This window comes from Perissodus microlepis, chromosome 3 (genome assembly GCF_051167445.1).
Source record: "Perissodus microlepis isolate ML-2025 ecotype Zambia chromosome 3, ASM5116744v1, whole genome shotgun sequence".
Lineage (NCBI taxonomy): Eukaryota > Metazoa > Chordata > Actinopteri > Cichliformes > Cichlidae > Perissodus > Perissodus microlepis.
In genome coordinates, this window is record NC_140463.1 from 29,947,582 (window position 1) to 29,968,380 (window position 20,799).

Consider the following 20,799-nt stretch of genomic DNA (forward strand, 5'->3'; position numbering starts at 1 on the left):
CCACAAAATGACCAATTCCCTATCCAACTAAATTCACTCAGCAGTCCAACTGCTTTAACTTCAATCAGCAGTCCAACTGCTCTAACTTCAATCAGCAGTCCACCATCTTTAATTAAGGGTCTAACATGACATAAAATAATATTATAATCTGACAGTAATGAACTTGGCAGTAAGTATGCAGTTGCGGACGAACAACACCACCCCAAAGATGCATATCACCCTCGATAAAACGGTCGACTGCGTTCATCAAACGACGGTCCTGGTTATAACATGGTTGGTTATAACATGATTGGTTATAACATGGTTGGTTATAACATGGTTATAACATGATTGGTTATAAGATGGTTATAACATGATTGGTTATAACATGGATCGTTATAACATGGATGGTTAAAACATGGTTATAACCATCGATGGTTATAACATGGTTATAACATCGTTATAACATGCTTGGTTAAAACATGGTTGATTATAACATGGTTATAACATGCTTGGTTATAACATGGTATAACCAACATAACAGTTGCACTGCACGTTTGTGCAGCGTTCTGCATTACCTGGCAATAACAGCGATATCGTCCCTAGGTGGGCTTGAACCACCAACCTTTCGGTTAACAGCCGAACGCGCTAACCGATTGCGCCACAGAGACTGACAACGCGCAACCCACAGGTGTCGAGACTGGACGGGGGACTGGGGGAGGGTGTTCCGGTCTTTTTGGTTGTTAACAGCCGAACGTGCTAACCGATTGCGCCACAGAGACTGACAACGCGCAACCCACAGGTGTCGAGACTGGACGGGGGACTGCAGGAGGTTGTTCCGGCCTTTTTGGTTGTGGGGTAAACGATTGTGCAACAGAGACTGAGTAAAGCCAAGCAGGGGCGTCGAGAGAGGACGGGGTGGCTGGATTGAGGTGCTCTGGTACTTCCTCTCCATACCGCCTTGATTGTTTAAAATATGTGACTGGTAGGTAATGAACTTGGCAGTAAGTATGCAGTTGCTGAAGAAAAACACCACCCCAAAGAAGCATATCACCCTTGATAAAACGGTTGACTGCAATCATCAAACAACCGAGTCTAGCATGGATGCTATTGTGAAACAACACCAGTGCTTTCTGAGGAAGCAGTTGCACTGCACGTTTGTGCAGCATTCTGCATTACCTGGCAATAACATTGATATCGTCCCTGGGTGGGCTTGAACCACCAACCTTTCGGTTAACAGCCGAACGCGCTAACCGATTGCGCCACAGAGACTGACAACGCGCAACCCACAGGTGTCGAGACTGGACGGGGGACTGCAGGAGGTTGTTCCGGCCTTTTTGGTTGTGGGGTAAACGATTGTGCAACAGAGACTGAGTAAAGCCAAGCAGGGGCGTCGAGAGAGGACCGGGTGCCTAGATGGAGGTGCTCTGGTACTTCCTCTCCATACTGCCTTGATTGTTTAAAATATGTGACTGGTAGGTTATTTACTTGGAAATCAGTATTAAGTTGCGGACGAACAACCACCACCCCAAAGAAGCATATTACCCTCGATAAAACGGTTGACTGGGTTCGTCAAATGGCCAAATCTAGAATTGAGACTATTGTGAAACCATCGCATTCTGAGGCAGCAGTTGCACTGCACGTTTGTTCAGCGTTCTGCATTACCTGGCAGTAATAGTTATATGGTCCTTTGGTGGCAGTCAGTATGCAGTTGCAGATGGACAACACCACCCCAAAGAAGCATATCACCCTTGATAAAACGGTTGACTGCAATCATCAAACAACCGAGTCTAGCGTGGACGCTATTGTGAAACAACACCAGTGCTTTCTGAGGAAGCAGTTGCACTGCACGTTTGTGCAGCGTTCTGCATTACCTGGCAATAATAGCGATATCGTCCCTGGGTGGGCTTGAACCGCCAACCTTTCGGTTAACAGGTGAACGCGGTAACCAATTGCGCCACAACATTCAAATGTTAAGGAGCTGAACAACCTAAACCCTTCATCCAATTTGAATGTGCATACTTTGAAGCAAAAGGTGAGAGGCTTTAATTAAAAGATCTTTCAGTAAACATGTAAATAAAATTTAAAAAAAAAAAATCTGTTTTAAAGATATACCCAACTATACTTCTTTAAAAGGAAAACAAATATCTCCTTGTATGTTATTCAGTCATTTATTCAGCATGATTGTCATGAATATTCTATTTCTACAAAACGGAAAATTTTGCTGCCACATTTATATACTGTAGATATAGTTGGTCAACATACAAGAATGCACCAAATTCTATTTAAAAAAAGATATATATATATTTTTTTTTTTCACTACAGGCTTAATCTCCAAAACCACTCATCAAAAATTACACCACTTAGTACAGCAATCAAATTTAAAGAGGGGATGAAGAAAATCATATAATAAACATGTTGCAGGTATTATAGCCATGACTGTGAACAGCGAAGTGTAGTGTTTGCTTGTTTATGTGTATGCAAACAGTATTTTGATGTTCTGTAACAAAGTAATTTGTTTAATAGACACAGGCTATGATTTATTTATTTATTTTTTGCTATTACCTGGCTAACACTTCATACACAGAAAGAAAATCAAATGTGCTTGCCTAAAAATATGATCACTATTTCACACCTACTGTCTTTGTAGAGGAAAATGTACAATCCTGTACCATAGCCTCAAACATTTACAGTGAAACAAACTTGGGAAAATTTAATTCCGGGTCTGTAAACAGTTAAACAGCACCTCAAAGTGTCAGTCCAGATCAAAGTGGTGGCTACAGCGGAGTTTCTAGGAACTCCTGTTCCCTCCTGTAATGACTCGGGTCTTAGTTCAGTATGTGACTCCAGTCTAAGCTGTTGTGGTCTGATCCTTCTGTGAAGTGTTCAGGGCGAGCTGCATGGCCCAAATGCTCAGAGGCCTCATGTAGGCTAGAGAACGATAGATATTCTTCTCACAGTAGGCTTCTGGGGTCTGAAAGGCCATGCCCAGCTTCTCCCACACCGTCCGGTAGCAGCCCTCCGCTGTACGCATACCTTCCTCCTGCATTCCCTGAGGAAAAGGCAAATAGTTGCAGGCTTGAGGTAGTGTTTAATTCAGGATCACAATATCTCCACAACTTTAGAAACACCCACACTGTCAAGTATTATCAAGTCACTTTTAGGGTAGTAAATGTTAATTGTGCAGCTTGTACCTCAGTCACACATGGCTAGAAACTGATGGGCAACCTCTTGTCACTATGTACGTCACCATCTCCTGAGTGGATGGCTATTGGTTGCTGGGTATGGTCACAAAAAGGGCTCTGCACCAAAAACCTAATGATTGCTCTGGCCTCTAGCAGATTTTCACGGTTGCCTGAGAAAGGCACCAACATATCTGAAAACACACACTGAGCAGGAGTGAAACTAAAGCCCCTTTTTCATTAGTACTTACTTGGATCGACTTGGCACGGTTTGCCACAGTTTTAAGGGTTTTCCATTAGGTGATAGTACCTGGTACCAGGTACTAAAATAGAACCTGCTCAGACAGGATTCCAAGCAATCCGAGCAGGTAGAAAAATGTGATGTTGTCAGACTCCATTCCACAAAAATCAAAACCACAATTTTTTTAAATGGCTACAAAAAACAAAAACAACAACAACAACAACAACACCACCACCACTTTCACGGTCCCTCCAGCGATCGCTCTAGTGACTAGCGGTTGCCAGGGGGTTGCCGACCAGTCTTTAGGCCTGTGTAACTGAGACATTTTCATAGAAGACGCTTAATTGCCTCTTTGCTGAGATTTAAGTAAAAAGACTGCATTAGAAATCAGGAAACAATCACATGAATCAAAAAGTATTCCATAACATAAACAGGTTTCTGCTTTAACAGAAACCCATTTATCAATTCCAGTAACTCCTTAGCTTCTTATAAAAGCAAGAAAAAAGCACTTCACGTGTTTTGTTGGGGAAAAAAAAGAAAAAGAAACAAAAAAAAGCATTTATGTATTTTGTGATCTTCACTATATGATTATTTTATTTTATTAGTTATTTTGAGCAAAAGATCAAAAGATCCCAGGTTTGATCCCAGGAGGAGACAAATCCCTTTGGGGGTTGCATCAGGAAGGGCATCCAGCATAAAAATCCAACAAATCAAACGTGTAGGTACATATGATCCCTGCTGACTGAACAACTGTCCAGTGTATCCATGACCCAAAGTGACATTTTGAAAATGCTGCTTTAAAAAAAATGATATAAGAAAAAGAGAAAAGATGACGATCAATAGATCGATCATACCTCATGGATCATTGTGGCTGCCAGCCCGTATACAACTCCAATCCACACTTCATCAGACTGGACACTGGAGCGATCAGGGACTCCTTCAGGGCGCATGCCATTGACTGCCCCCATCTGGCCTCCAGCAAAGCTCATTACATTCAAGTCAAACACAGATTTTAGTGCACTTTGGATCTTTTCTTTTGGAAAGGCCTAAAAGAAGAGAAGAAGCAATGATTAACCCATATAACTTCCTTCAGAAACATTCCTCGAGTAACATACATGTATTCTGGAGTCCCGCAGACAGAAAAGACATGATATTATGTTTTATTTATTTGCAATTGTACTTATTTTTAATTCGTTTTTAGGGAGTTAGTACAGTGCAGGCATTACAATTAAAAAAAGAAACCATTAAAAAAAAAAACAAAAAAAAAAACATCTTTTGATAGTTTAAATCAATAATGTAAAGTCCGAGCTGTCGTGGCTTTTCAGCTACAAAATGTGTCAAACTTAGGCCTAGTCATTTAATGTCAAAAACCAAGCGTTCCCTTCAATCTTCCGGACATAAAAAGACATTCCTCCCATAATAGCTTCTCTTCATGGCATCCTGTTAAATTCAGAATGGAATTTAAAATATTAAGATTAAAAAAAAAAAAATCTTGAATAGAAAACTGAAAGTTGATTCTATTCATCTAAATGTAGCGTTTTTAGTGGGAGAAATCACTAGGAAGAGTGATGAAATATTTCATCCTGAGCCTGGTTCTGTTGGAGGTTTCGTCCAGTTAAATGGGAGTTTTTCCTTCCCACTGTTACCACAGAGATTCGTTTGATTGTTGGGGGTTTCTCCAGTATAAAGTGGCTTGGAAATGAAGTTTGAACATTTTTAAACTCTGAATGAGCTTTACTTTAACAACAGTTTCCAGCAAGGTGTGATTTTTCCAGAAGGATTAGGAAAGATTTCCTCCACTCTGGTGTACATGTTTCAATTTAGCTCCTCCCACATTAAGCTTGCAAAAGTCTAGAGCACAAAACAACAATAAAATAATAAACACATTTTTACAAGCACCGCTCTTGAACTGAACACTAATGCTAGCTCAATAAAAGACTTGCCTGAAATTCTCCGTCTCCCAGCCCAGATGCTCTCAGGAACCAGTGGCCAGCACACTGGTCCGACATGACACTGTTAGAAAGATCTCTCCCACTGCTGTCATAGTTGTAGTATTTGCCTGTGTTTGATGGGATGAGAAACAAAAAGGAAGTCACTTTAGGTCTTCAAGCAGTCCACTGTCAAACATTATTTAAAAATAGCTAAAGACAGATGTGACATCTTTGAATACCAGCCACACATTACTTTTTATTACCAGCCTAAGAATAAGCATTTGTTTGTGCATTTTATCATCATCACTGACCAAAACATAAGAATTACGTTTTAAGTCAGGACTACATTGTTTGGACTCACCGTTCCACAGTAGTTTCTCAAAAGCAGCACTGCCTCTGTCCAACAGGTCTTTGTAGTGACGGTACAACTCCTCGCTGTCCAACAGTCTGGCCATTTTACACATCACACAGAGCGATGCCACCCACATACCACCACAGTAGGCACTAAAAATACAAATTAAAAAAAATTATACTAGAGTCAATATTTTTTTACTAATATTACTTCTTTGTTAGATGCAAACTACTTTGGACCACGTGAAAGAAAAATCTGGTTATCAAGTCTGATTCAGTACTTAGATTTACCCAAAACCTTTGCATGTAAAGCCAAAATATGTCTCTCTAAATTTTATTCTCACTATATTTGATTAAAAGGCAAATTATTACGAATATGCTTAAATTACTGATGGTATACAAGAGAAACCTGGTCTGAGGAGTCTCAATTTCTGTTGCAACATTCAGATGGCAGGCTCTGAATTTGGTGTGAAAAGCATGGAAGGCAGGCATCCTCTATGTATCACATTTATTTTATTGCAGAACAAACCATTTCCTGGGCTTCAATCAGATTGTTGAGCTATATAATTTGGAGCACAATTGATTCTGGAGATATGTCCAAATGCGCAGTTCTTTATTGAAATAGCTGGGAAGTCCCAGGAGTTGCCCTGCGGGATGCCCTGTGGAAGCACTGCTTTCGAGATCACCCTTTGGTAAAGGTATTACCCCTAAGATCTACCATTTACTGCAAGATCAGATAGCTGACCCTCTTTCCAAAGTTAAAGGTTGCTGGGCCCAAGATCTGTCAGTGGACATTTCTCCAGCTGAATGGGAGTCATGTCTTCATAATATTATTACCATGTATAAGGAGATAGGCAGCAGATTCATCCAGTTAAAGATAATCCACAGGTGGTATTGAACACTGCAACAGTTGCACAAATGAACCTTGATTCCTATGGACAATTGCTGGAGATGTGATGGCCAGAGTACCTTGACTCTACATATTCTATGGAGCTATCCAGCACTTTGGGACTGGTGGGAAAATATCCTGGAGGTCATTTTCAGTGTTCTGAAAAGAACATTTCACGTCTCACCAAAACTTTCCATGGTTTAGTATAACCATAGAACATTCTGACTGCGACTTCTCCCCCCATATAAAAAAAAGCATCATCCTGCCTCTTACCAAGGCTAAACGGGTCTTGCTAAGACACCGGCAGGAAAAGTGCCCCCTTCCTTTGAAGAATGGTTAATGACGTTGGTTAAACATCCTACGAAAAAGTGACTCATGGTCTGTTAGACAAACTTTATCAGTATAACTGTATTTGGTCTCCTTTCACCAGCTGGCTTTCTGAAACTTGAGGTGCAGAATGAAATACAAGTTTGATAAATGTTGATTTTCTTGTTTTGTTTACATCTAAAGTTTAAAATAAAAATGTTGAAACAAACAAACAAACACAAAAAAACAGCATGGAAGGATAGCTCCATCCTGCCTTGTATCAACAGTTCAGGTTGCGGGTGGTGTACCTAATTAAGTGTTTGGCCTGTATAAATTTCAAAATTACTACTCCTGAACTCATCTTGCAAAACAAAACAAAAATCAACAACTTTCAAGATTTAAAAAAAATGGACTAGTACATCTGATGTGTGTTTAGTACTTTGCCTACTTTCTTTCAGTGTCATCTTGAAGCACAAAATTAGTAAGTGAAAAATAAAAACAACCTTATTCTCCAGCTCAAATGAAGTCAGTTCAGGTCTGTGAGGAACTTCTGCATCGCAGGTCATCCCTGACCCTCAGTTTTCAAGTACAAAGACACATCATTGATGTGATACACATGTGCAATAATGTTATTATGCAGCAATAGGCCTGGGCTGCTGTGTTCTTACCTGTGTATAAAGACATTCTGTCTGTTTATACATCATTCAGCATTTAATCATTAGTTATTATTAATCTCTGACTGTCTTCCACAGTGTGTCTTTTGTCTCGTCTCCCTCCTCTCATTGCTAACTGCTTACAGCAGATGGCTGCCCTCCCTGAGCCTGGTTCTAATGGAGATTTCTTCCTGTTAAAAGATTTTTTGCCTCCCGTTTTCATTTGTCACCAAGTAGTTGCTCAAAGTGGGTCATCTGCTCATTGGTGGTTTCTCTCTATTACTGCATGGTCTTTACCTTAAAATATTCAACATTTTGAGGTGCCTGTTTTTGTGATTTGGCATTATGTAATAAAAATAAAACTGAATTGACATGACTTTAACTGTCCAACTCTCACCTTGGTCCAGTCACTATCCAGCCATCATAGGTCTGGTCAGCATATCCAGAGTTCTCTATTAGGCCATCTCCATCCAGGTCAAATTTCAACTCTGACTCCATCACTGCCTAATAGATAAACACAAAATTTAAATATACATCCACCTTTGTATGTGATGTCTAAAATGATTTATCCTTCGCAGTCAGTGTAATTAAGAATGTGTCATCAGTTATACCTGGCAGATGGGCCACATGTCCTGGAGGTATTGCCTGTCCTGGGTAAGATGAAAGTCCCTGTATACCTGCAGGACAAACTTCAGGTTCAGGTCCTTCCAGTGTGCGGTGTCATGAATGAGGTAGGCATTCACCCTCACCCAGGGCTCGTCATCTAAAGAAAAAAAGTTTCGAGAAACGATAATAGAAAGTGTCAGGAAGATGATTTTAATTCTGCTAAGGGCTGAACTGAAAAATAACTGCCTAAAAGGTACTCCAGCCATCAATCTTTTATTTATTTTTTCAACAAGAGCGCGCAAAGACTGCAACTCCCCGCAAAGGGCAAGGAAGGGGTATACTAAAACTCTGGTATTTAAGATGATTTTAATACAATACAACAACAACATCCGGTTACGACATGATTGTGACATCGTCGGGTGTCATATTTAAAAATAAAGTGTGTTGCACAGCTCTCTACATTCCATTTCATAGACATGCTGCTTCCAACAGGCTTTTGTTGGAAATAAAATGTAAGTAAGGTTTTTGCCTTTGTCATACCTGGGTCTCCGATGTCATGAGGCACCACATTTTTGGTTTTGATGGGAGAATACTGTCCGCTCATTAGGTGGAGTCTCTCCGTGAGGTCTTGCTGAACCACACTGCCAGCTGAGAAAAGGGTAATGCTGTAAAACTAGGTCTTACGATGGCTCTTTATGAAACACACAAGCTTAAGACCACAGATAAAAATGCACACTACACTCACCAATGTCGTACTGCAAACTCAAGGCAAGTTTGGGCCACAGCATGATAAGTGCAAAAGAGGCGTAGAAGTGCACATCATATGTGTTGTACATTCTGTACTCCTGACCTGGAAAACAGGTAATGTGTGGTCAAAGCACAAGCATATAATATATATATATATATATATATATATATATATATATATATATATATATATATATATATATATATATATATATATATATATATATATATATATATATATATGAGAGCAACATAAAACTGGAAATGTTTTGTTTAACAAAAAAACAAATGCTAAACTGTAACACTTTTATGTTACCATCTACATGTCACAGTTGAAGGATATGAGTTTCATTTTTCATAACTTCCCTGCACCCCTTTTCTTGCCTACCTTCTAGGTAAGCGAAACGTCCATACTCCTTGATGACAGTGGGTTGAGCTGGCAGACCTCCGTCCTCACTACGTATGCCGCCACTGATGTCAACATCCTCCATTATGTCCGTCCACACGGTCCCACCATCCGCCACAAAGTATAACTCGTTAAACAGTGCTGACTTATACCAGGAAGGTAGAGAACTGCAGCGCATGAGAGAAATAGAAAGTAAAAAAGTGCTTAGCTACTGAGGTTACGAACTAATATACCACATTTATTTAATATTAGCTGTAGAGGTTTGTGACCTGCAAAGCTTTCAGTGCTATAAAAACTAATTATAGATAAAGCTAGTTAAATATAGAGCTCAACAAAATAAAATACACTATGACAAAACAAAGAGCCCAATAAGGAAGAAATTGTACTCAATAAATTCAATGAAGCAAATTAAAACACCACAAATGGCTTTCTAAATATACTACAAGAAGCAAACTCTGCCATTAAACTGTATCTGTCCACAGTGCAATAACGGGCAATAAAGCACCTGTCCTGCAGTATGGGTCTCTGCCACTCCTCAATGCTTTTCTCCCACTGCTTGTAGTGTGTTAGGGCATAATGGCTGAGTGAGGGGGATGCATCTCCTTTGGTCCCAAAGTAACGAGTGTATCTCCTGCAAACAATAAAAAACAAAACAACCCAAGTTTCAAAATCCTACACACTCATCAAGACAATCAGTGTGTGTGTGTATATATATATATATATATATATATATATATATATATATATATATATATATATATATATATATATATATATATATATATATATATATATATATATATATATATTAGGGCTGGGCCATATCATACCGTTCACGGTAATACCGGTGTAATGTTGGGCAACGATAAGAAAATGAAATATCGCGATAGAATATGGGTAAAACGCACATACGCAGTGCCTTTGTTTTCATACGCACATGGCGGAAAAAGCGTGCCGGCGACGCAGAATGAGAAGAGCGAAAGCGGATCGTTAAATGAAACAGATGAACCAGAATTGGTTTGTAAAAATGCTGCAACTTCAGTGGTGTGGAACTGGTTTGGCTTTCGTCCGTCAGATACACAACAAAGCACTATTTTTGGTAGAGCATGCTAGCAGGCCATCATTATTACCGTGTTTTTTGGAAAATTACGGCACACTTACAATCAATCCTTTGATTTTTCTGAAAATCGACAGTGCCCCTTATAATCCCGTGTGCCTTATGTATGAATTCTGGTTGTGTTTACTGACCTCGAAACGATTTTATGTCGTACACGGCGCTCGAAAATCTGTCAAATGTTTTAGTACGACTTTGCTAAGCTACGAACCTGCACCGCTTGATGGATTGTCGGAGCGTTACGGCCATCGTAGGCAGGAGCCTCGCGGAGTGATACGTACTGTGCTTCAACATAATATTACCGTATTTGAAGTTTTGTGGATATTATACATGGTTATGCTGAGGACATGTTGGCCAATTCCCACTGGAAATGCCTTTTGGTTAAACTGTCAGTAAGGAATTTGCATATGCATTTTTAAATTTTTATATAACTTTAATGCACATAAAAAACAGCTGCTTGTTTAAGTGAAAATACGTTGATTTTTTTTTTTTTTGCACAAATAAAAGTTGTGGAATTGTAAAGTATCTTGTCTAGTGTCAATTATATCGTCAGTTATATCGTTATTGCAAATTTTCAAATGTATATCGTGATAAATATTTTTGGTCATATCGCCCTGCTCTAATATATATGAATGTATATTTTGTTGCCCATCACCTTCAGAGATGCTTTTTTGCTGTAGTTATAATAAATAAGCAAAATTCAAACAAGCTGTTTTACATTTAGCAACAGCAAAGACTCACAACACAGGAAACACGCTAAACAGATAAAGTGCTTCTTTACAAAGTAGCCCATAGTTGAAAAATGCAGTATTAAGCCTTCCAGCACATTTTGGTGACATTTTTGTCTTTTATAAAAGCAACATACTGTCTGTGTATGTCCTTTTTGTGTTTGAGCTACCTCATGTGCTCCTTCTCCCGAGACCCAAAGGTAATTTTGGGCATGTCCCAGGCCAAGCAGAACTCCAGTGAGTTATGGCCCTGAGCCGGCACCGAGCAGCCCACAGCTACTGCCGCAGCTACCTTTTCTCCTTTGACTGTTGGTGGACTGGATCCTGCAGAGGGAAGACAGACAAGAGGTTACTGACTTGTTGTAAACTCTAATATTTCAGAGATTTTTTTAAAGAGAGAAAAGTAAAGAAATGACAGCAAGTGTGAGAAAAGATATGCAACTAATCCAGGGTTGTACTTGGAGGACTGGGATGTGGCTTTAGGAGACCATTTGTCCTGCAACCATACATGCCAACCCTCCCGATTTTTCCGGGAGAATCACGAATTTCAGTACCCCTCCCGAAAATCTCCCGGAGCCACCGTTCTCCCAAATTTCTCCTGATTTTCCACCCGGACAACAAAAATGAAAAAAATGAAAAACCATATCCCAGAATTCATTCATTCATTCATTCATCCCAGCCAATTCCAGTTTCCAACAATGGCAGAAGCTACTTAGTTTTAATATTACTCTTATTTGTTCCTGAGTAAATCGGTTTGGCTGAGATTAAAGTTATTAGATTAGATTAAATCAGTGGTTCTTAACCTGAGTTCAATCGAACCCTAGGGGTTCGGTGAGTCGGTCTCAGGGGTTTGGCAGAGCCTCCGCCGTGACATGCACGGCTCATTTTGTGCACCAGTAAAAAACATATGAATGTCTTGAATTTGAAAAAAATCATATTTTATTTTTCACTAAAGAGGGGTTCAGTGACTGCACATATGAAACTGGTGGGGTTCGGTACCTCCAACAAGGTTAAGAACCCCTGGATTAAATAAATCTTTATTAATCCCTCGGGAGGGTTCCTCTGGGTTTTCACACAGCTGAATAAACGTCAAACAGAAAACTGATTAAACAGAAGTGTAAGATGGTCGAGAATTTACGCCAGCGTCCGGTTATATTTAGATAGCAAGGAGCAGACAGCAGAGTTTCACTCCACCGAGAGAGCTCATGACGTAATTCTAAAGGCAAGACCGTCACAGTCGCTCACTACTGGCCTACCCGGCTTTCGGAGGACCCGGCCCACTTAGACCACAAAGGCCGGGTCCTCAGGTGGATGCAGCCTCTGAATTTGGACAGCCCCAGCTGGGGGACAGTAGGCTAATAACGGTGACATTTAGCTTACTTTAAAAAAAATTTTGTATATGTGTATGCATGTGCAATTCTGAGGTCTCAAGGTTGGCAAGTATGCCTGCAACGATGACTCACAATTTAATAAATAACTTTAATGAAATAAAATTTGATTCACACACTACTGTTTTCTTTCATTCCACATCTTTTTAAGCTACTTTAAATATGGTTACACTAAAATCTATAAAACATTTTGTGTTCTCTTCTACTAATTTTAATGCCACAGTGGGGATTTATTTAGCATTAATCTTGTTTCATTCTACTTTTTAGACATCTGTCTCCTCTCTGGACAGTATATTTTTGTAAGTGTTGACCTGTAGGAGAGTCCAGCCGTCCATCATCGATGAGGTCGTTCCACAGACTGAAGCAGGGTCCCTTTGGACTGAACGCTGTCTGGTGGCTGATCTCCCTGTCAGACTGGTAACGTGCACACAAACACACTCTTGTTGGCAAATCTAAAGATTAATACTCATTAATACCAACAGATTACATTTACAAATCCATTTCCAAACAACAGAGACTATTGTTAAAAGTCCAGAGTTCATTCCCAGGGAAATACTTGTACGCCTAGTTAACACAAAAACCTTCTTACAGCTGCTAAAAATCATACCTGCTCTCGGGCTGCGATGCACAGAGTGTAAGGGTTCACTGCAGTACAGTGATGAAGTAGGACCCCAGACACCGCCTCCCCCTCCTTCTCCAGGTGAAATGGTTCATTCCAGTGTCCGCCACACTTGTCGTCCTTTTGTCCTGATCCGTTGACCATGGTAAACATAATCGAGACATCAAGATCGTACTCGTTCTTGTTCTCTATGTCCCACACCAATACTGCAACTGGGAGACTTGAGTCCTGAGAGGATGTAGATGATGAGTTAACCTTCATAAAACTAACATGTAAATGTCCTCTAAAATGAATGATAGGGTAAACATTTGTAATTACAGGAGCTAAAAACGAATAAGATAAAGTACAGAAACTACAGAAAATCTACTACTAAGAAGTTCTTGGGAAACACATCAGTATTATTCCTTATTAGAACATATAATCTGCTAATGAACATCCTGTTCATCCATCTTTTTATGTGTGGTTTCACTGTGCAGCACCTGTGATCATCCCTGTTTTTTTTTTTATAAATACCGTGGTGTGGTATGGTGTAGAGATGGACCGATCCGATATTACGTATCGGTATCGGTCCGATACTGACCCAAATTACTGGATCGGATATCGGCGAGAAATAAAAAATGTAATCCGATCCATTAAATATCAAAAAAGCACCTCACAAAACTTGCTACACGGCGTAACTCGGCTCATAACCTAGCACGTCGCAGCAGTATGCATCACGTGATAGAGCGGCTGTGTGTATTTGTAGCCTCGCTACCAAACCAGCATTTCATCTCCGAGGAAGTTTTCCCAGAGAGAAGTAAAGCAAGTGTGCAAGTTCATCTCTGAATGTTTGTAAAGCATTCCCACGTTAAGCTTAACAACCGATATATGGAGCGACTGCCTCTCTCTCTCTCTCTCTCTCTCTCCTGCTGCTACTTCAATCGTGAAACTGATTAATGATCAGCTGATCGGCTTTTCTGTCGCGAGTCCGTCTCTCTTCTTAGTTTTTGGCCCACTTCTCACCAGAAAGAGGAAACCAGCGGTTGAACAACAGCAGCACTATTAAGCTTGATAAGCTGTTGTTAGAATTTATTTAATATTACTTTCTACACCAGGATCTTTTTCTACGCAGCTGACGGCTGGTAACTGTGCAGGGGCGGATCTAGCAAAGTTTAGCCAGGGGGGCCGATAGGGCATGAACAGGGAAAAGGGGGCACAAAGACATACTTTTCTTTCTTATTCTCATTTAAAATGTCTAGCTTTTAATAAATAATTATCTGAATCTTACACCCAAAGTTTTAATCTGATGTAAAATATATAGTAGTACATTACTGTATATAGTAACTGTTAAGTCTAATATAGCCTAGTAAGCTATAGTACTTTTTCCTTTGGGAAGGTACCATCTGTGCAGTCTGCAATTCTGTTGAAGAAAGATGTTGAATCTATTTAATTATTCTTGAAAAATAATTTATTTCTGTGCATTTTTCCCCCTGCATTAAATTAAATTTGATTACATCGATTAAGCATCATGAGGTGGAGGGTGGGGGGTGGTTCCCTATTTTTTTTTGCTGGGAGTTTGCAACCCTATTAGTTAGGTTGCTTAATATTTCTGCTAAGTACTCTTTAAAATACCAGAATAGGGAGGATGGAGTAGGTTTAAGTTTATTAGATTGATCAGTGTTGCTGAACTATGAAATATTTTGGGCGCAGTGTATTTTTTACATACAGGTATAACAGAATAGCTTTAGTGTTGTTATTTATTTAAACTTGAGTATAAACTTATACAAAATGCAGCAAAATATTAAAAAAAACGTTTTATTGATTAAAAAATACACTATATCGGATTCATATCGGTATCGGCAGATATCCAAATTTATGATATCGGTATCGGACATAAAAAAGTGGTATCGTGCCATCTCTCGTATGGTGTAGTTCAGCAGTCACCAAGCTTTTTTGCGCCACGGACCGTTTTAATGTCAGACAATATTTTCACGGACGGGCCTTTAAGGTGTCGCGGATAAATACAACAAAATAAAATGATACGACCAAGATAAAAACTGTATTTTGTAAATATAATAATAAGCACAAATTCACTGTGTAATTGTGTAACTTTATTAGCAGCGTCCTCCTGAAACACGCCAACAACACTGAGAGTAACATCCTCTTCTCTGAGCCTTAATGCTCTCTGGTCGCTATGGTATCGTTTAAATATTTATTTCAAAATAAGACACACAACTACAACACAGGAAAGACCGAGGGAAACAGAGTTAACGGTAAAAACTCTGAAAACCATAAATTTCCCACCCGAGCCTCAAGTCTCGCGGCCCAGTACCAAACAACTCACGGACCGGTACCGGCCCGTGGCCCGGGGGTTGGGGACCGCTGGTGTACTTGATTTGTTGGGTAATAGTGGACCTTTTTTTAAGCACTTTAACTGCAGTTTACCAGCTTTTTACCTTGTAAAAATTACAAATTGAGTACAATAAAGGAGGGAGTTCAACTGTAGGTTACCTGATAATCATGAGGGATGACTGGGGAAATCTGTCTGCAGGTCAGGGTGACGTTCTGTCCTGGCAGGTCGTAAACCGTCCAGGCGCGAGGATACAAGGCGTGATAGAAGGCGTACTCCCCGCAGTAGCCCCAGTTCCAGCCTTGTAATGTAGGTGGACGCTCTACAGATAACACCTGCTGGTAAACAGTTTTTCCTTCACGACGCAAACACACAGTGAACTGTGAACACAGAAAAATGAGAAGAGGGACATGTTGACAGATAATCGTTTTATGATATGTCTTTGGAGACAAAACATTTGCACAGTCATTACAAAAAAAAAAACTCAGTTTGTTCAGTGTTGTAGGCATTAGCCAGAGATGCCCAAATGTGAGCTATTAGTAAAGCCATAAAGTCTTGATGAGAAGCTTTTAAAACCTGGAGCAAATACACCAAACCTTTTAAGCATTTTTAAAGTCAGGTTTGACTGATTCTACGAGTGCAGTTTCTGTTTCCCAGTGACCACTGAAGTTACAGCTCAAATATTTTTCTCATGTCAGCTAAGCAAGGAAGTGCTTACTTTGTCTGCCTTGTCATTCTACATTGTGATATTTCTCAAGGCGAAAGTGCTCCCAGCTGCCATTTGCACAATAGTGCTCATGACAATAAAAACACGTGTGCGGGTTGTTCCAGTACCGTGGAGTCACACCCTCTCTCAAAACATTCTAGCTCAATGTAGTTACTGCATGAGAAAATGGATTGTACAGCTTTTCATGTTTTTATGATATCTACACCAGCTGATAAGTAGGTACTTATTTGTAAACTGAGACTCTGCCAGCAATAGGAGGAAATTATTTTCTGACTTCCAAAGAAACAAAATGCATTGTAATCCAATTTGTTTTTGTTTTTTCAGTTCATTACAGAATTCATCCTGTCATGTCAGCCACTGTAATCACCTGATTGGGTATGACTGTTTTGTAGTGGTACATCCCAGGATTAAGTTGCCATCTGCAGAACTCCCCCCTCCAACCTCTTGTGATGGTACCTCCTCCAATGCCGCCAAGTGGAGCACCTGTGAATCAGAGAACAGAGTCAACATTGCAAAAACTGGATAATCCTAAGCAGCATGACTGGAAAGTCTACAAACACACTGGTCGCTCTCCATGAGGTTGCAAAGTATTTCCTACTGTGAGACTTCAACAGGTTCTCAATGATCCCAATTTGTTTGCACACTATTGATCATGATTATATTTAAAGTAAACAGAACTGTGTTTTATGTTAAGATTTATCATAAAAAAGTTGCAAAAAAATTGAGCATCAGTCTGTAAAAACACTCACCGTAGATTTGGCGTAAGGGTTGGGCACCAAACATATCAATGAACGGAGCCTTCTTTTCCACCTGCGTCTTCTTGTACCAAAACTTTAGATACCTGGATGAACACAAGCAACAGGAATATCTAGAAATACTGAGACACTGATCTGGTTTTGTTGAAGAGCATTGATTGGGAATGCTTTAACAATCAGAGATTTAGAAAATTACCAGGTCAGTCACATGAGCACGCATTTTCTCCTTGCTCGTTTGTTTTTGTGTTAAAGGCACCTTTTCAGGCAAAGCTGAATCAAACAATTTGCACACACCAGCAGGCTGTGAGAAAAAAGAGAGTTGTGCAACTGCTTAACGGAAGTGCCTGCAAAAGTAGTCGAAGTGACAGGTCTGCTTTGATCTTGGTCACGTTAACAGTTGGATTCTAGCATGTGTAAATGTGTGGGTGGGCCCTGCACTTCCTTTCAAGCAAGAATACATTGTCAAATAATTAGGCCAAGTTACAAAAGAATTCAAACTGCTTTCAGAGCCTGAGAGTTGAGTCATTAATCTGTTTGCACTCCGATCTAAGATCTATAGCACAAGGCTGTTGTTTAGCACGAGCCTTCGTTACATTTAACATACATTTACAGCTAAGACATCTTTATTTACCGTCTCTGGCTTTTAGCTCATTTTCTTAATGCACAGTGGGTTTTTATGCTTTTATTTTAAAAGTCAAGACTTTTGAACCTCGAGTGTTCTTGAAGGGTCTTTGAAGAGTTTTGGGAAAATGACCATGATAAATCTGTAGCAAGCTGACAGGTTGCTGAACAAAACCAGTGACTCTGCGATCAACTCTGTACACGCTGCAATTTGTTACATTTTATTGGCTTCTCTATTTGGATGCCTGAGCACAGAATCCTCTCTGAGGGCAAGACAGCAATCAGCAAAGCAGCACCCTGGCTGAGTCTTTTATGTTGTTTGAGATATAGGCATCTGCAGTGGCAGTCATCAAAGAATACCTTTTTTTTTTAGCCAAGGTGGTGAGCCGCAGAGACCCCGATGATGGGATGTCACACAGGTTGCAAATATGAGTTTTTTAGCACAAAAGACCACCTCAGTTCTTTGTCATAAAGGTTAATGTTTTACATTGTTATGATGTCAGTTTAGGTGGTCTTTAATATAGGAAGTTGTTCATTTAAAACCATTTTCCACAGTGTGTGTCTTTTCTTCTGTCTCCCTCCCCTCAGCCCAAATGGTCGCAGCAAATGACTGCCCCGCTGAGCCCATTCCATTTCAATTCCATTTTATTTATATAAAGCTAAATCACAGCAACAGTTGCCTCAACAGGCGAGTTATACTTTAAGGTAAAGACTACGATAACAAACAAAAAAAAAAACCCAAAATCATATGAACTCCTATGAGCAAGTACTTTGGCAACAGTGGGAAGAAAAACCTCTTTTTTTAAATCAGGAAGAAACCTCGGGCAGAGCCAGGCTCAGGGAGGGGCAACCATCTGCGGTTATTGTTTGCAGTCAGGTGAGCTATATGAATACATTTTTAATTGAATTACAAACAACACTTGTGCAGCATTAAAATAGGAAACAGACCAGAATTCTTGTTAAGGTTTCAGCCACAGAGAGCTTTCTACTTGCTGTGAGGAAGATCCTGTGCAACAGCAGAACCGCTGTGCATGACAGTGTAGTTCCAAACAATAACTTCAGAGCAGAGTTCAAACCAGAGGTAGAACAATGGTCTATCAATACAGCTCCAGTCAGGGTGAAAAGGATTCGTTAAACCATGTTATTTGAAGCTACAGCAGGGTAGGCCATTGTCAGGATTTTGTTATTCTGTACAAAAGCAAACAATGGCCAGACTCTGGTGCAGATCTATGAATGCAGACCAGTCTGTGAACCTCAACCTAAGCTGTGTGAGCTCAAACGGGCATCTTTTCCACAGTGAGTCTGAAAAACAGTCCACTGTGTCACACAGTGTGCCAATTAAGTTGTAGGGAAACTAGCTAGCTTTTCTTTTCTTTCCCAAGTCAAGGAGCAGTCCTAATGACTGGTGAGCCTCGCAGAGTCACTCTGACAGACACATACTCCTCCGTCAAGGCACATTGTCAGGATTTAAACAGTACCACAGCTGGCTGTACAGTCCACTAAAGCTGCAGAATGTATCAGATAAAGTCAAAGAGCAGTAAATGACATGCACTTTGAACTTGGCACTGACCTGGAACCAGAGTTGACAGACCATAGGAAAAGAAGTTTAACTACTATATTTATTAACACAGGAAACCCTCAGAACATTTTGCATTACTGCTTATCTTGTATGTATTGCAACAAAAAAGTTCAACTTATGTAAATAAGATTTTTGTGAGCATCATTTGGGATTTTGCTCCAGAGTAAACTAAACTGATGCGCTGAGAGCACTGCAGAAGAAACTAAAAAAATGGACTCCTGCAGCTGGCCGTCTTGATGCTTAATTTTCAGAGAAGCACCAGTAACATTTTCAGGTCAACACTGCACTTGCAGGCTTGCGCTGAGGTGTGATCTGAGAAACGTGACACTATAGTCTGATGCCTCCCATGGCTCTCCACCATGTTAACATGAATATTGTAAAGTGAATAGTAAAAAGGCTGGCTGCATTGAGGTGTAACATGAAGCAGGCAGGGTGTGCTGAGAAAAAGATCTAACCTGACTCCAAGGCCGATATGCCCCCAGATGTTGGCCAGAGAGACGTCTTTTGCTTGAAAGGGCTTTCTCTTCTCCTTGAACTCGTGCGCCAGACAGATACGCCAACCTTCCTTGGGCACATTGTATCCCATTTCCTTGGAGACATACCTGCTCATGAGGTCTGCTGTGGATTTCTCACTCCACTCTGAAGTCATTTTGCAGACTTTTAAACAATGACAATGAAACTTCAGGTCTTGAAACACTTACAAGCAGGGAGTTGCCAACAACTATTGTAGCCAAAGCCAGCTTACAGTGCCCTCACCACGGACCAAAACCACTAATGTGGTAGTCAGTCACAGGTTTCAGGAGTAATAAAAGCGCTGGTGTCATTCCAGTGGGTTAAACCTGTTCCCCACTGATAAGCTCTTAAGGCTTGGGCAATGAATGAATCCAAATTTAAGTTGGAAGTTCCTGTGCCATTCTTTAGTTGTAGCATTCATCCAGTGTTTTCATATCCTCATGGGCGTCTTGATGCAACCCCCCACCCTTTGATTTCTGTTTTGGTCGACCCCCTCCCCACCCACTCCTCAGCACTGAGTCCGGATGTGGATATGCAGCTGTCAGCACCGACGGATGGGTGGATGGATAGCTGACGGCGAAATACCAGCAGAAATTTTTAGCCGGAACACCTAAGAACAGAACAAAAAGCAATGGTTAAAATGCGGCAATCACATTTACACCGTGCACATTCAGGGGGGGGGCAACATTAAGTAACAGCCGGTTAGCTGCAAAGCCGAAAAAACACAATATAATCGCACCTTAAACGGTGACCACGGAACGCCTAACAAGTAACAGAATGCGACTTTACAAGTTAGCCCGCTTCTAAGAGCAAGAGATGCATAAAAATGAGTTTGAAAATACCAGAGGGAGAGCGTTATCCATATCCAGACTCGAGCGGACCTCAGTGAAGTGCCTGTAGCTTCTGCTAGCTCGGCGCCCAGTATGCAAAACCCTTTTGCCTGTCATCGATACCGAGAAACTTTTGCCCCTTTCGTTGTCTATCAGGCATCAATATTCTCAAGCCACGTTCTGATAGCGCCCCTTTTTATAAACTCGATAGCGCCAAGCTTCAATCAGAGCACTAACTTTTTATTAGATCTAACAGAGGAAGCGTTAACTGTTACGATTACACGGAGTAATAAATAGCAGTTAAT

At 40.4% G+C, this 20,799-nt stretch overlaps 1 protein-coding gene and 2 non-coding genes across 3 annotated transcripts; all 3 read right to left on the minus strand.

Moving 5' to 3' along the window:
• Positions 1-576: 576 nt before the first annotated feature.
• trnan-guu (transfer RNA asparagine (anticodon GUU)) lies at positions 577-650 on the minus strand. Its single transcript has one exon. It is a non-coding gene; the product is annotated as a tRNA-Asn (tRNA).
• Positions 651-1,177: 527 nt separating this feature from the next.
• On the minus strand, positions 1,178-1,251 carry trnan-guu (transfer RNA asparagine (anticodon GUU)). Its single transcript has one exon. It is a non-coding gene; the product is annotated as a tRNA-Asn (tRNA).
• An 880-nt stretch (positions 1,252-2,131) lies between these two features.
• Positions 2,132-20,775, minus strand: gba2 (glucosidase, beta (bile acid) 2). The gene is made up of 18 exons (XM_084923950.1): positions 20,507-20,775; positions 19,607-20,274; positions 16,946-17,037; positions 16,564-16,679; positions 15,631-15,849; positions 13,129-13,368; positions 12,833-12,935; positions 11,304-11,457; positions 9,797-9,922; positions 9,274-9,458; positions 8,884-8,988; positions 8,679-8,786; positions 8,144-8,295; positions 7,930-8,036; positions 5,695-5,837; positions 5,346-5,461; positions 4,257-4,448; positions 2,132-3,031 (listed from the first exon to the last, which is right to left on the minus strand). The coding sequence occupies exons 2-18, from the start codon at positions 19,798-19,800 to the stop codon at positions 2,831-2,833; spliced, it is 2,553 nt and encodes an 850-aa protein (XP_084780076.1). The 5' UTR covers positions 19,801-20,274; positions 20,507-20,775; the 3' UTR covers positions 2,132-2,830.
• Positions 20,776-20,799: the final 24 nt, after the last annotated feature.

What these genes read in the sequence shown, in the direction of transcription:
- gba2 (XM_084923950.1), bottom strand. Translation starts at nt 19,800, where the DNA reads ATGACTTCAGAGTGGAGTGAGAAATCCACAGCAGACCTCATGAGCAGG. An exon ending in AGACCCATACTGCAGGACAG is followed by an intron (nt 9,459 to 9,796) that starts GTGCTTTATTGC and finishes CATGCGCTGCAG; the next exon opens with TTCTCTACCTTCCTGGTATA. An exon ending in ACGTTTCGCTTACCTAGAAG is followed by an intron (nt 8,989 to 9,273) that starts GTAGGCAAGAAA and finishes CCTGTTTTCCAG; the next exon opens with GTCAGGAGTACAGAATGTAC.